Source organism: Colletotrichum lupini, chromosome 8, assembly GCF_023278565.1.
Source record: "Colletotrichum lupini chromosome 8, complete sequence".
Taxonomy (NCBI): Eukaryota; Fungi; Ascomycota; class Sordariomycetes; order Glomerellales; family Glomerellaceae; genus Colletotrichum; species Colletotrichum lupini.
Genome location: NC_064681.1, coordinates 1,607,572 through 1,620,680, shown reverse-complemented (window position 1 = coordinate 1,620,680; position 13,109 = coordinate 1,607,572). Strand labels below are relative to the sequence as shown.

Genomic DNA, 13,109 nt, shown 5'->3' with positions numbered 1-13,109 from the left:
CTACCCAAGGTGATTCCGCCGGGAGTCAACCTCCTCTCAATTCTCATCCTTAATCACCAACCTCTCCATCTCCTCCTCCACGCTAATCAGACCCAGAGCATAAAACGCCCTCTCCGACTTGGCGACGACGAGCACCGTGTCGTCACTATCGAGCTGCTCGATCCGTGCGCCGATACGCCGCGGGTTCGACCACACGGACGGCGGCACCACAGTCTGCAGGCTCGGGTCACGCGCGTACGGCGGACCCCGGCCCATGGCTGCCGCCTTTTTCCACCCGGACTCGCAGCCCTCGGCGATCTGCCGCGCCGACTGCCAGCCTGTGAGGCGGGCGATGTCGTGCATGCGCCTGACGATCCAGTGACGTTGAGCGTCGCTTTGGTACTGTGGAGAGTGTTAGCAGGCGTGGTATCTACGGTAAGTATAAGGGAACACGGATAGTGTCTCTTTGAGTGAGAAGGCGGGTGAAGAAAGGGGCGTCTTCTCACCTGAATAGCACTGACGAACAGACAGAATGAACTCTCGATCAGCGCTGCGCCGACGAGGGTGCTAATCTCGAGCACATTGCTACAATCGTCCGTCAACCCGGCCGCGATACGACCAATCTCCATGGCGAACTTGGCCGTGTGTTGTGCCTGTATCCCCGCGGCGATCATAGCGGCGGGAGGCATCTTGGGGTGCGCGCGGTAGAGGTGGATGAGGCCCATGTAGTAGTTCATCCAGATGCCTGCCACCGAAAAGGTGCGGTACTGCAGCGTGGGACCAAAGGGTGAATCTCGGCGGTCGGCATACTCGGCGCCTAGGGGCTGGAATTCGGGACCGAAGCGGGACCGGAGCATCTCAAAGGCCTCACGGAGGGAGGTCCACTCGCGCATAGCAGCGTCGGCGGCTTCGTCCGAGTCAAGGTCGACTTCCTCTCGGGCGTCGGGCGGTGGCGGGGAGTCGTCGCGCGGGGGACTGAAGCCCATTGGCAGCGTCACTTTTCCGAGGTTAGGGAGCATACCCGGAAACATGGGCGGCGAGCCGCCGGGACCGCCGGGGCCCATTCCCGGTGGCGGCCCCGTTCCTGGCGGCGGCCCTCCCGTCATGTTTGGCGGCGGCATGCCCATCGGGGGAGCCCCAGGAGGTCCACCTGGCATTCCTCCCATCATCCCACCGGGAGGCCCTCCTCCGTGCATGCCCGTTGCCATTCCCGGCGGCGGTCCCATCCCTGGCGGCGGCCAACCTTGACCACCTCTCGGTGGGCCACCCGCACCTGGTGGTCCTCCATGTGGCTGCCCACTATGCGGCGGTCCTCCAGGCCGTCCGCCGGGGGGTCCGCCAGGCGGGCCTCCTGGAGGACCAAAACCCTTGAAGGATTTCCGTTTTCTCGGAAGATCTTTAGATGCGAAGCTGCACAGGCGTCCGAGCAGCAGCATGAGGTGATCGTACGTCCCGTATCTACTATTTGTCAGCCAAGTCGCGCCTTACGTATGGGAACATGGGTAGACTTACATGGCCTCAAGTCGGCCCATGGGTGCTCGTGGTGGGCACTGCGTCCAGTGTTGGTAGTCCATGCTGTTTTCGCTTATAAGCCAACTAACCATCTTGACTGCAATGTTATCCAAATCCTTTGAAACTTACAAAGGTTTCCCTCCGCCCAACATGCTTTGATATACATCCATCTTGCAGTACCACCAGTACAAATCTCTCAGATGTTCGTAGTGCTCGATATCGCGGTCTGTGTAGTAGTGTGGAGATGGCTTGTCGTCCTCGTACGAGACGTGCTGGTTAGTAAGCTTGCTGAGGAAGCCGAGATCGAGATCATCGAGATCGTGGCTCATCATGTGGGTGTTGTCGTGGCCCATGTAAAAAGGGTCCATTGGCTGGTTCTGGCTCTCCTGGAACAGCGCCCTCCTCACCCTTTTCAGCGGCAGAATGTTCTTTGTCATTTGCCTGAAGGGGATCTCTCTGATCAAGAGCCTGGAGCCAAAAAGATGGTTGCACCACTTTGTGTGATCCGAGTTCCAGACCTCAAAGTACCCAAGCAACAGGGAGGCAGCCAGCGTTGCCGGTGACGTTCTCCTCTTAGGACTCCGTAGATTCTTTGCGATCCTGCGGATGGCAAGATGATAATGCTTCATGGCTGCTGTCGGCGGTATCTGCTGTAGCTTGGCGATCTGTAACGCGCCCAATGCAAGCATTGCCTGCAGGAGGGCAGGATGCGTAAACGATATAATGGGAAATGTGTCTGGCCAAGAGTTAGCCGAGAGGGAAAGCTTAAACCCCGGAATTCCATCATCTTACAAGTCCAGATGTTGTGTCCCGCTTTAGGGACGGAGAAGTTGTTTGTCAACTTTGAGTGGTCGAAAGGATGCCGCTCGTATAGCGACATGCTTGGCCCAGTGACGTTGATGAAGTGCCAGAACAAAGCAGCAGTTCGCTCGTCATTGAGTGGCGAATTGTTGGGCGTAGGTATGTACGATGTGAGAATTGTCTCGTCAGCAAAGGCCGAGAAGGACCTCATCTTAGTTCCGAATCCATCCCAAGGCCCGTCGTTCCGGCTCTGCACCAGTTGGCCGTATGCGCTCTCCTCGCCCATGAGATCTTCGAATGCGTCCTCTGAGTCGGGCATGGAGGCATCGTCGTCCGAGCATGGGTACTGGAACTCTGCGTCCTCCACAGGGTGATCCATCTGAGGGGCGGCATTGGCGCTGGGATACACATCCATCTCTTCCACCTGTGCCTGAGCTCTCGGCGGCTGTTGTCTCCATGGTTCTGTCGGGCTGTGGACAAACGCGCCACTATCTGTATTGGGGCTGACCAAGTTGCTCTGTTGACCACCAAATTGCGCCTGAAATTGACTAGCTGGTGAGATGATGGAAGAGCTTGAAGGCATGTGTTGCTCGCCATACGGGAACTGGTTGAAGTCGAAGGCATTAGGAGGAGGGGCTTGGTGTTGATGCTGACCGGGAAAGCCTTGACCATAGGGAAACATCGGCTGGCCTTGGAAATCTAGATGTTGCGGCGGCTTAGGCGCAATCGGTGCCAGGGGCGGACCATTGATGGACTTGGGTGGCGGGTTGGGCAGTTGGTTGAATGACTGGTTTGGCGCCTCGGGAGGATAGACGATAGGACCGTAGCTGCCGTTGATATTAAACCCGGCGATGGGTTCTTTGAAGATGACACGCTGATTGTACCCTTCGCAGTGCCTCTTGGATTTGATGCAGTTGTTACAGATGGGTCGGCCTTCATCGCACTTTATGCGACGTTTGCGACATGCTTTAGAGTCAAGTCAGACGTCTAGACCAGGTACCGGTATGAACATGAGGAGGGGAGGCCAGGAGGAAAGGGGGTGGATGGAGGCCAAGGGTCGGAGTTGGGGTTCAACATATGGAACATACTGAGACAGCCGGTTTTCGTCCTTTTCCGCACATTTGCTTTCTCTTTCTTGCGGTTCGTGTCTTCATTCTCATTGTCGTCGTTATTGTTGTTGTTCTCCGAGGTCTTGGACGGTGACTTGTCGTCCTCGACGACCACTTCGGCAGAATCCATCCTAGTAGATGCTAGTGCGCTGCGAGTAAGATCGGGGTTGCGACGCGGCTCTTAATCCATGAGTATGTTGACGGCTACAGACTGCATTGTCTGAAAGTAGTCTGTAGTTCTGCGACGCGGTGATATAGCGAATGTCTCGTCCCCACAGGCGAAAGGGGTCTTCTCTGAGATTCTTGCAGTAGTCTATGGCAGATATCGTGAGGCTAATAAGAATGGTTACGAGATAAGTCAAGTTCCAAGGCTTGAACCGTTGTCGAATGTGTGAAAGACTATAGTAATCTTCTGAGCCAACAAGCTTCTGGGTGTGTTGTTGAATGGTCTAGCGGCAGCGTAGCGAGACACTGTGGATAAGTCCCGTTTCTTGTGCGCGGCACCCAGATCGAAGGAGAGAATCAAGAGGACGCAGGTATGGGGTCCCAAGGATGTAGATGAGTTTTAAGCAGCCATAGATGGTGGAAGGAAGTGAAACAGGCCGGTGCTACTTTGTCTTCGGCGAATGGGTAGTCATGGGTTAGACAAGATGCATGGACTCGTGGGGTAGGACGGGGGGTAAGGAAGGGTAAGGATGTCTGCAGCAGTTGGGAGAGAGCGAGGGAGAGAGAGGAAGGAGGAGGAGTAGGAGAAAGTATCTGTCTCTTTCTCACAACACGAGGAACGAGGATTAGGACTAGGTATCCAGAGAGAGAGAGTATGTGAGAGGGACAGAGACAGAGAGAGAGAGGTACTTGCCCACCCTAGGACAAGGAAGGATAGACCAAGAAAGAAGTAGAGATCCCAAGGCACTGTACTGTGCCCTTGAGTTAGGGTATTTGATTCGAGGCTAGAGCTGGTAGGCTAGAGCAGACCAGCGTGGGGAGAACAGATGGGCCACAAACAACGGGGAAACCGCCAAGCAGCAAGTACCTCCTTCTCTGGACTAAGAGGAGGCCGGGATGACCGGGGTTGATAGAAAGAACGACGAGGATGGAAGCCGGCACCTAGGACGTAGTAATGGTTCAGCATCCGTACCTTTAGTGTGCCTTCTTGTCCTGACTGGTGAGTGCCCCGTAAGGCAAGGTACCGTACCTAGTTGCATCAAGAGAGGTACAGAACTACCTTAGACCGCTAGGGCGAGAATGGAGAACAAGATAAGAGTATCCGTATGTGCGTCTTGACTCTATCGTGCGTACCCTGAGCTTCCTCGCTCTCTCTCATTCTCCTCCTCTCTCAGGCACACTCTCTTTCCCTCTTTCTCACTCTGGGCTTTTCTCTGGTAGGCGCGCGGGACAGGGGGGGTTCATGGAACCCGTCAATGTTTCTCCTGCTACTATTGTGACGAGAGAGAAACATCAGAGAGAGAGAGAGAGAGAGAGAGAGAGGGTGGGGAGGAAGCACCAACAGTTTGTATGGGATTGCTCCTGGGACTTGGACGTATTATTCGAGGGGATCGGGGGGGAAGCACAAGAGAAGAAAGGCGCAGCTAGTGAGCCAGCCACAGCAATGATGGGGACGGGGGTACCCTTGAGTTATTCGTGGATCATGTTGGTGGTGCGGCAAGACGACGGGAAGGGAGGAAACATTACGGTGGCTTGCGGACGCCGCACAGCATTGCAACACAGCGCAGCACACCCACACCTTGCCGCTGGCTGGGCTTGCTCTTTGGTTCTCTTGTTCAAGGTCATGTCCCATTTGGTACTGGACATCCCCTGTTGCTGGTGCTAAGACACTGGCACCGAACTGGACAATAACCTGCAAGGTGAACATCTCAGCACAGAGCATCTGTACAGAGTACCTCGTACGGGATGGATACCTTGTCTTCGGGCAGCGCAACCAGCCGCGGGAGAAAATTGCTTGCTTCTTTCCCATTTCCATGCTCCCCGCGGCGTCAGGAGGGCATCAAACTGCCACATCGGAGGGGGCGTAGGGTGGTAGCAGTCAAGATGGTGTACCGGTAGCTTCGAAGCTCCCCGCCGTCATGATTCTGGCCAAGGTTCCGCGCTAGGGTGATGCGCTGCTGCACTGCTGCTGGGCCCGCCCAGGGTTAGGCCGTTTAGGCCTTAGGGTCTCTCGGTTACCGCTGAGAGAGGGGCCGATGGCGGCGGGCAGCGATGGCGACGTAAGGTATATTCTAGAGTACCTACGAAGTACAGTCACCACCTCCTCTCTTCCAGGGCGGTAGGGCCCAGGGGTCTGTCATGTCCCGGATGACAGCCCATCGGTGGATATAGCGCGCGGCACTAATTAAGGTAAGGCCAGCTAACGTGCTTCCGTCGCTCAGGCAGTCAGCCTACACACGGATACCCGATACACAGTTGTCGTCTGTCGGTAGTGTGGGTGCCGGTAGGCCAGAACTCCACGGATACCAAGTACCAACATCCTTGGCACAAGAAGGTTCTGACTGATGATCTCTCCTGGCTGAAATCAATCGATGTGAGTGGGTGTGCTGAGGCTGAATGAGTGAGAAAAGTAGAGGAAACTCGGGGAGCCAAGACCTGCGTGGGATTCCAGGAGGTAGGTATTCGAGGCACCCACGGGCCACGGCACCGCAGCCTGCCCGCGTCTCGCGTGGCTTTCTTTTTTCCCCTGGGTGTCAACCCATCTATCCCGATGAGTTAATCTGTATAGGTGTAATTGCGCGCGGAGATTGAGAGCCGTAAGAGCTTGAATAGGGGAGTCGCCAAGCTGAAAATTCCAACGGCCTCATCCAACAAACTTTGTCCTCGCATTCCTGGCTGTCAGGCCAAGGTCGACAAGGCGTGCCTAGGGCAATCCGTAGGACCGTAGGTACGGAGTCTGTGGACACTGACAGGACGGATACTCCGTAGACGGCATGAACCATTGGGCTGCGTGACTAGGTATCACCGTGAACTGCCGTCCGATTAAGACAGCCCGCCTGAGTCGCAGTCTTCTCGCAGACGACATGGGGGCAAGAGATGTAGATGCCGAATCTGATTTTCGTCCGAGGTTTGAGTGGTCTGGACTCGCTTCCCGACAGGGTTGCCCAACTTGCCAGCCTTCTGCCCCTCACCAATCCTCTGCCCTAAGGTCAGCAATGACCAAGCGGTGATCTGGTGGGGAGCAAAAAACGGTCGACATGGTATGCGGATTTCGTTGATGCCTTGCGCAGGGTCTCCGGCTCGGGATCAGTCTTCCTGAGTGCCCGTCAACTTTGAAAACCACAAAACTGTCCATCCGTAGGTCTGAATTTGGCCCTCAGCCAGGTCTAGACCGCTGTTGATAGTAGTCGTTGTTCGAGAGGCATCTTGACAGGTTCTCGGTCACCGCCGAAGGCAACGCAACGGTGGCGTCTCAGTCCAGGCGGGATGGATCCACTGGCTTTGAGCCGAATTACCATGTGCCGAGCGGGAAACTAAGGTTTTTTTTCCCCCTTTGAACTTTCTGCAAGGCCGGGGTTTGGATATAAGCCGCCTCGTTTCCTTCTTGCGAATGGAGGGGCATGATCTGATAATCCATATTGTCGTGCGCAAGCGTTGTGAACAACAGCACGCGTGGCAGAAGGACGGACCTAGTACTCGGGCGAATGTCACGTTCCCTGCCCGGCTATGTACTCCTCATCCAAGCAATGTCAGGGTCCATATCTGCTAGGTGCGAGCATTTCACCGGGACGCACTGGGCGGGAGAACAAGACGCCGGAAACAATGTGTTGCTGAAGGATCCCGGCAACATTCCCCCCTTCGGAGGACGCTTTCCACTACATTCGAAATCGAAGCCAAGGGCCAACCGTCGCATTTCCGACCTGCTGGATGGTGTGACCGACCACTGGTCGCAGCATCGTTGACTGGCATACGGTGCAACACAAACGTCGCGCAATGTTGAACGAAAGGAGGCGTGCGGATCACCCCGAGCCACCTTTGCCTGTGCTCTCTTGAACGAACTGGTGACATCCAGCTCACTATATCGTCGATCGCTTTGTACACTCCCGGTGCTCCTCGATACGCGCAGGAACACACCGCACCTTGGCAGATTTCCCCAGACGTTTGTTTACTCTATCTGATCTCGGTCGAAGCCCGCAACAACGGTTGCTGCAGGTTAGATATGCACCTTGCCTTCTCGCAGCCGCAGAGTCCGGCTCAATGTCTGCATAGCCGGAAAGAAAACGGATTTCGGCCCTCCTAAAGCACGTTCCTGGATTACTTTCCAACGTTTGATTCGTGGGTTGTATAGGACCTTGGAGTCGTTACTTCGCTGGACGCCCCTCGTGTCAATGGTCAAGATAGTCTTTCAGATATGCACCTTGCTAAAGCGGGACTTGCGTCGCAGGAATCTATCTAGGAAGCAGACGGTACCACTCGAAGGTTTCTCTCGAAGCTCGATGCTTGGAAGAGAGTCTTTCAGAAATCTCCAGTTGGGTTCTTGGAAAGAGAGTAATCGGAAAGACGGATCTCTGCACTCGAACAGGTAAGGTGCCTTGACCTGCCACGCCGTTTCCTCCCCACCTCGTCGTCTCTCTTTTACGCCGAATGTAGCAAAGCGTCCATCAACAACCTTCCGTTGAGCCGGGCAATACGCCGTACCCATGTTTTCGGGCCAAAGATCGGGTCTTCTGTGTTGAACCGACCCATGCCGAGAAACTGGTTAATTGGCCGCATACCAGTCGGGTCCCAAGTGTTGGGGCCTTCCTCCTTCGGGCAAAAGAGTTGAATGGCGGGGATCCCATAGATATTTTGGCAGGTGGTATTCCTACACGTACGTATCTAGTCACTTGGAAGACAGGCGGATCTAGCTGTGTCGAGCAGTGCCTCGCAAAAACGTCTTGGAACAATAGTGCGAAAGGTCCTGTGGTGATGAGGGTTGCTGACGTCTGACGTGGGAATCGAGAAATGCAATGTATATCCCGTTTCACCGAGACGGATTTGTCGAGCATGCGACCAATGACTGCTTTCTTGGATCATACTGCGTCCGCAAGTCGGAGGTGTCGGAAACAGGCGCCAAAAGACAGCCAACGACTCAGAGAGGTGAGGTAGCCTTATAGGCTCATAACTCCGGGCACGATGTTTTCGTCTTCTGAATTGCATGCGGCCTGATCCGGGAAGGAGTAAAAGCTGTCTGAAGTGATTGGATTGTCCTGCAGCGCCTCTCGGTGACGATTCGTAAACCGTTTCTTGTCGACATCGATGAAGGCTACATGCAGGAGCTCAATCGCCGGTCCGATACACTTGCTTTTTTGTCTCTATTGTTCCAATCAGCGCAGCTTTCGAGCCTGTTGCAGCCATAAAAGTATGCAGCTTGGTTACCAGTAAGTCTGGGCCCGGCTGCGCTGCCCAGAACTCCAAGTCAGATGAGGCTCCCAGCTCTTATTGGCGTGAAATGTAAATGCGGATTCATGGTCCTGAAGACCAGCCTGAACTCTCGAGTCCGCAAATCAGGCCATCACCCACATGGCCAGCTACGAAGTGTAGAAACATCTCCAGGGGTTTCCGGTGTGTTGGGCTTAGGTCGAGTTCATCAACGGTCTAGCTCGCCAATAGCGTGTTCCGTAATCGACTGGCTGTAGTTCCTTCGGGTCGACATGAACAATACTCCGGCATGCCGGGTTGCGCAAAATGCCGCGTTTGCGGGTCTTTAAGATAGATAGGAATGAGGTCTAGGAATATCAGCCACAGCCATTGGATCGACTCTAATGATTGTTCCGCTGCGGTGACGACCGTTGAAGGTTAACCTCCATCTTGGTAACTAGAGCCAGGTCGTCGAACGACGTTGGGACTAGACAGGGGATGGGATAGGATAACCGAAGCACTATTAAATATTAGCCAATCATTAATGAGAGATGATTCGAATAAATATTGATCGAAGTTTGGATGAAATTGGTAGGTCGTGAGTATATGGAAAGGGAAGGGGAGTTGTAAGACGGGATGCAACTGTGAGAACGGGAAGGAGAGGAAACAGTCGGAATGCACGGTCCACCAGTCTAACTCGGCTCATCCTGGCGTCGATCAAAACGCAGGGGTGTGATAAGCGACCTCTGGGGAAAGGAAGGAAAGAAAAAAAATTCCAACGTCGATAAGCCGCGGGAGTGAGTTCGTGAGATGCGCATGAGCTTCAAGCAACAAACTTATTCACCAACCACATCCTGTTGAATTCGTAGGCGCGACAAGAAGATCACATAATCCGGGCATCTAGAACATTACTCTTGGCAATTGAAAAATGTTCGCTGTCCCAGGATGGTCCGTCGCGGCCGAGGGTCTCAAAACCGAGACCCAGGTGAAGAAGGCCAGCAACACCGCCAAGAATGAGAGCAAGAAGCGCAAGAGAGCCAACAAGCAAGAGAAGAAGGAGAAGAAGGCGCCTACCTCGGGCGCTAACTCCGTTCTGGTGAACCCTCGCGTCTTTGGAGAAAAGAGGGAGGATGCTCCCCCTGCCACCGCCGAGGCTGATCACGATGGTGACGATGCGGATGAGGCCGAGGCCGAGACGCCCAAGCCGAGCAAGAAGCAGAAGAAGGAGAAGAAGGGAAGCAAGAGCGATGGAGGAGAAAAGACACAGGAAACACCCAAATCCGACAAGAAGGGGAAGAAGCAGCGCAAGGAAATGTCCAGCAACGAAGATGAGCCAGCCACACCAGCAGCAGAGACCACACCGTCAAAGACGTCACAGAAGGCAGCCTTGACGAACAAGCAAGAAAAGCTCGAGAAGAAGAAGAACCAGGACGCCGCCGCGGCCATCGCCGCCTCCGTACCCCCCGTCCCGCCCGCCGCGGCCAAGCTCACGCCCCTCCAGCGCTCTATGCGCCAGAAGCTCATCTCGGCCCGGTTCCGCCACCTCAACGAGACGCTCTACACCCGCCCCTCGGCCCAGGCCTACCAGCTCTTCGAAGACTCCCCCGAGATGTTCTCCGAGTACCACGAGGGCTTCCGCCGCCAGGTCGAGGTCTGGCCCTCGAACCCCGTCGACGGCTACATCCGCGACATCAAGCTCCGCGCCAGAGCCCGCTTCCCCAACGCTCGCGGTGGTGGACGCCCCGGCGGCGCGCCATCCAAGCCCGACGGCCCTCAACCCCTGCCCCGTACCGACGGGACGTGCTACGTCGCCGACCTGGGCTGCGGCGACGCCCGCCTCGCCTCGACCCTCGAGCCCGAGTCCAAGAAGCTCAAGCTCAAGATCATGAGCTACGACCTCCACTCCCCCGCGAAGCACGTCACAAAGGCCGACATCGCCAACCTGCCCCTCGAAAACGACTCAGTTGACGTCGCCATCTTCTGCCTCGCCCTCATGGGCACGAACTGGCTTGACTTCATCGAGGAGGCCTACCGCATCCTCCACTGGAAGGGCGAGCTCTGGATCGCCGAGATCAAGTCCCGCTTCGGCCCCGTGCACCGCAAAAACGCCGTCGTCTCGCACAGCGTCGGCAACCGCAAAAAGGCAGCCGCCGCCGCCGCAGGCAAGAAGACGAAAGAACCCGAGGAGACGGAGGAGGACCGCACGGCTCTCGCCGTCGAGGTCGACGGCCACGAGGACAAGCGCGGCGAGACGGACGTCTCCGCCTTTGTCGAGGCGCTGCGGAAGCGCGGCTTCGTCTTGGCGGGCCAGGGCGAGGGCAACAAGGGCGCGGTGGACCTATCCAACAAAATGTTTGTCAAGATGCACTTTATCAAGGGCGCCGTGCCCACCAAGGGCAAGGGGCTTGTCGCGGCAAAGGCGGCCGGCTACGTGGACAAGGAGAAGAAGCAAAAGAGGTTCGTGTGGGAGACGGAGGAGGACAAGGTTGATGAGACGGGTATCTTGAAGCCGTGTGTATACAAGATACGGTAGAACCGACCGGTTGTATATTGTTCTTGTTACGGTTTTGGTACATATAAAAGTTGTCTTCATTTGGGAGGGTAATATCGCATTCGTCAAAATAAAAATGCCTATATCTCGCAACTGCAATCGGACTTGTTGGGATGAAGCTGGGTGTACTGCGTTCGCCGAGCAGGGGACCATAGCGGATACCTTGGAACGTCGTCGTTTATACAAAGCATAGGCAAATCTCAAAGGTTTAGTTAGCATTACTTGAAATTCAAAAGTGCCGAGTGTGTCTACCAAAACGCTTTGAACGCATATCATGTCGAGCTGTGCATGCATGATACTACGACTCCAATTCACCCCACATCTCCATCCCGAGATTGTCCCATACCTTTGCGGTCCGACCATGCAGGTCCATTTCGACCAAAGAATTTCCGATACGCCCCTAATCCAGTCTATGCCCCGAATAAGAGACCGGCTGCGAACTCGACATTGCCACCTGTAGCTTGCAAAGCATTGATCGCGGCTTCACGAGGGAAACCCAGAGCCATGAGCTGGTTGATATGCTCTTCCGGGAAAGTTGGCGCCGCTGGCTGCTGCTGCTGCTGCTGAGGTGCTGGCCGACCTTGTGGAAGGGTTTGCTGCGTCGGCGCGGCGGCAGCAGCGCCTTCGGGACCACTGACAACACCGGAGCGCTGACCAATGGTCGTTCCAGCTGGGCCAGGTAATCTGGGTTCTTCCTCCAGAGCCTCCTCGCTCTCCTTGGGAATCTCCGCTTCGCCCAAGAACGACACCTCCTCGCCCTGAATGATCAGCTTGTCCTTGGCCAAGTCAATGCTGGCTTGGTAGCGCTTAAGCATGTCGAGGCCAAGGAGAAGCTCGACCTGCTTGCCCTCCATGACGGTGAAACTGCAAGGCAGGAACATGGTGCCGACCTTGATCTGGGCAGAGTGTACGCGTCCGATGATGTTGGCTGTGCCTACACCACGAGCCACACCCGCAAACCGCTTGTCTACGAGTCTCATGATACCGCAGGCTTCGGCACATGAAGGGGACATGATGGTTGCCTGTGCTCCAGAATCGACCAACGCCTTTACTCTGTGGCCGTTCACCTCGACATCGACATACAGCATGTGCACTCGTCCGAATACTGTGTGAAGTTAGCCTCTCGGTCTGCGCATGTTATGCCTTGGTTGTCTGCCATACCTTCAGGGTTGTGCTCCATGGCGTTTTGGAGGTTTTCCATGACTCTCTCTTGACGAATCATCTCTTCAATCTTCTGCTGAGCCTCGATGTCAAAGGGGTCCTCGTTCAGACGGGCAATCTGCCTCTGCCGCTCTTCGCGTTCCCGCTGCTCACGGTCGTAGCTCTGGTTGAAAAGCTGGGCAAATCTCTGGGGATCATCGAGAACGGCGGCGAGCTGGGGCTGCTGGCGGGTGGCTTCGGCACGTAAGTTTGGATCGCCCAGGATCTGAAGGCGAATGAGCTCTGGGTCTTGTCCTCCTGGTCGCCGGCGCTGCTGCGGTGCCCTTCTGCTCTGGTCCGGCAAGCCAGTGGTTCCTTGCATGTCCCTCACGTGTAGCGCCAACATCTCGCCGTCGGCAATCTGCAACTGTTCCATCGTCTGAGTGTCATCTTGGATCAAGCGACCGTTGTGGTAGAGGTGTTGGGAGGTGGGTGCGATGTTGGTCTCGGCTTGGATGGCTTCGCGGAGTGTGGACATGGGCATATCGGGAAAGATCTCGAGGGTGAGGAGATCCTGGTCCTCGACCTCGGGGTTCGTTATGCTTAGTGTAATGCGCCTGTTAGGAGGAAGAAGAGTCAGCGGAGAACGTGTCAAGTCCCGACAAAGGGGC

General features: G+C 55.6%; 4 protein-coding genes across 4 annotated transcripts; 1 reads left to right on the top strand and 3 right to left on the bottom strand.

Annotated features, from left to right (window-relative positions):
- Positions 1-36: 36 nt before the first annotated feature.
- On the bottom strand, positions 37-3,531 carry CLUP02_14949 (C6 finger domain-containing protein; the record flags this gene model as incomplete). Its single annotated transcript, XM_049293874.1, has 6 exons — positions 37-381; positions 486-1,437; positions 1,492-1,554; positions 1,621-2,227; positions 2,284-3,258; positions 3,381-3,531. 6 exons carry the CDS (start codon positions 3,529-3,531, stop codon positions 37-39), a joined length of 3,093 nt encoding a protein of 1,030 aa, XP_049151020.1.
- Positions 3,532-7,752: 4,221 nt separating this feature from the next.
- On the bottom strand, positions 7,753-9,196 carry CLUP02_14948 (uncharacterized protein; the record flags this gene model as incomplete). Its single annotated transcript, XM_049293873.1, has 8 exons — positions 7,753-7,915; positions 7,987-8,153; positions 8,222-8,413; positions 8,522-8,690; positions 8,766-8,872; positions 8,910-8,984; positions 9,041-9,091; positions 9,191-9,196. The coding sequence occupies 8 exons, from the start codon at positions 9,194-9,196 to the stop codon at positions 7,753-7,755; spliced, it is 930 nt and encodes a 309-aa protein (XP_049151019.1).
- Positions 9,197-9,675: 479 nt separating this feature from the next.
- Positions 9,676-11,280, top strand: CLUP02_14947 (methyltransferase domain-containing protein; the record flags this gene model as incomplete). Its single annotated transcript, XM_049293872.1, has 1 exon — positions 9,676-11,280. The coding sequence occupies one exon, from the start codon at positions 9,676-9,678 to the stop codon at positions 11,278-11,280; it is 1,605 nt and encodes a 534-aa protein (XP_049151018.1).
- A 428-nt stretch (positions 11,281-11,708) lies between these two features.
- On the bottom strand, positions 11,709-12,982 carry CLUP02_14946 (DNA damage-inducible protein 1; the record flags this gene model as incomplete). Its single annotated transcript, XM_049293871.1, has 2 exons — positions 11,709-12,403; positions 12,460-12,982. The coding sequence occupies 2 exons, from the start codon at positions 12,980-12,982 to the stop codon at positions 11,709-11,711; spliced, it is 1,218 nt and encodes a 405-aa protein (XP_049151017.1).
- Between the last annotated feature and the right edge of the window lie 127 nt (positions 12,983-13,109).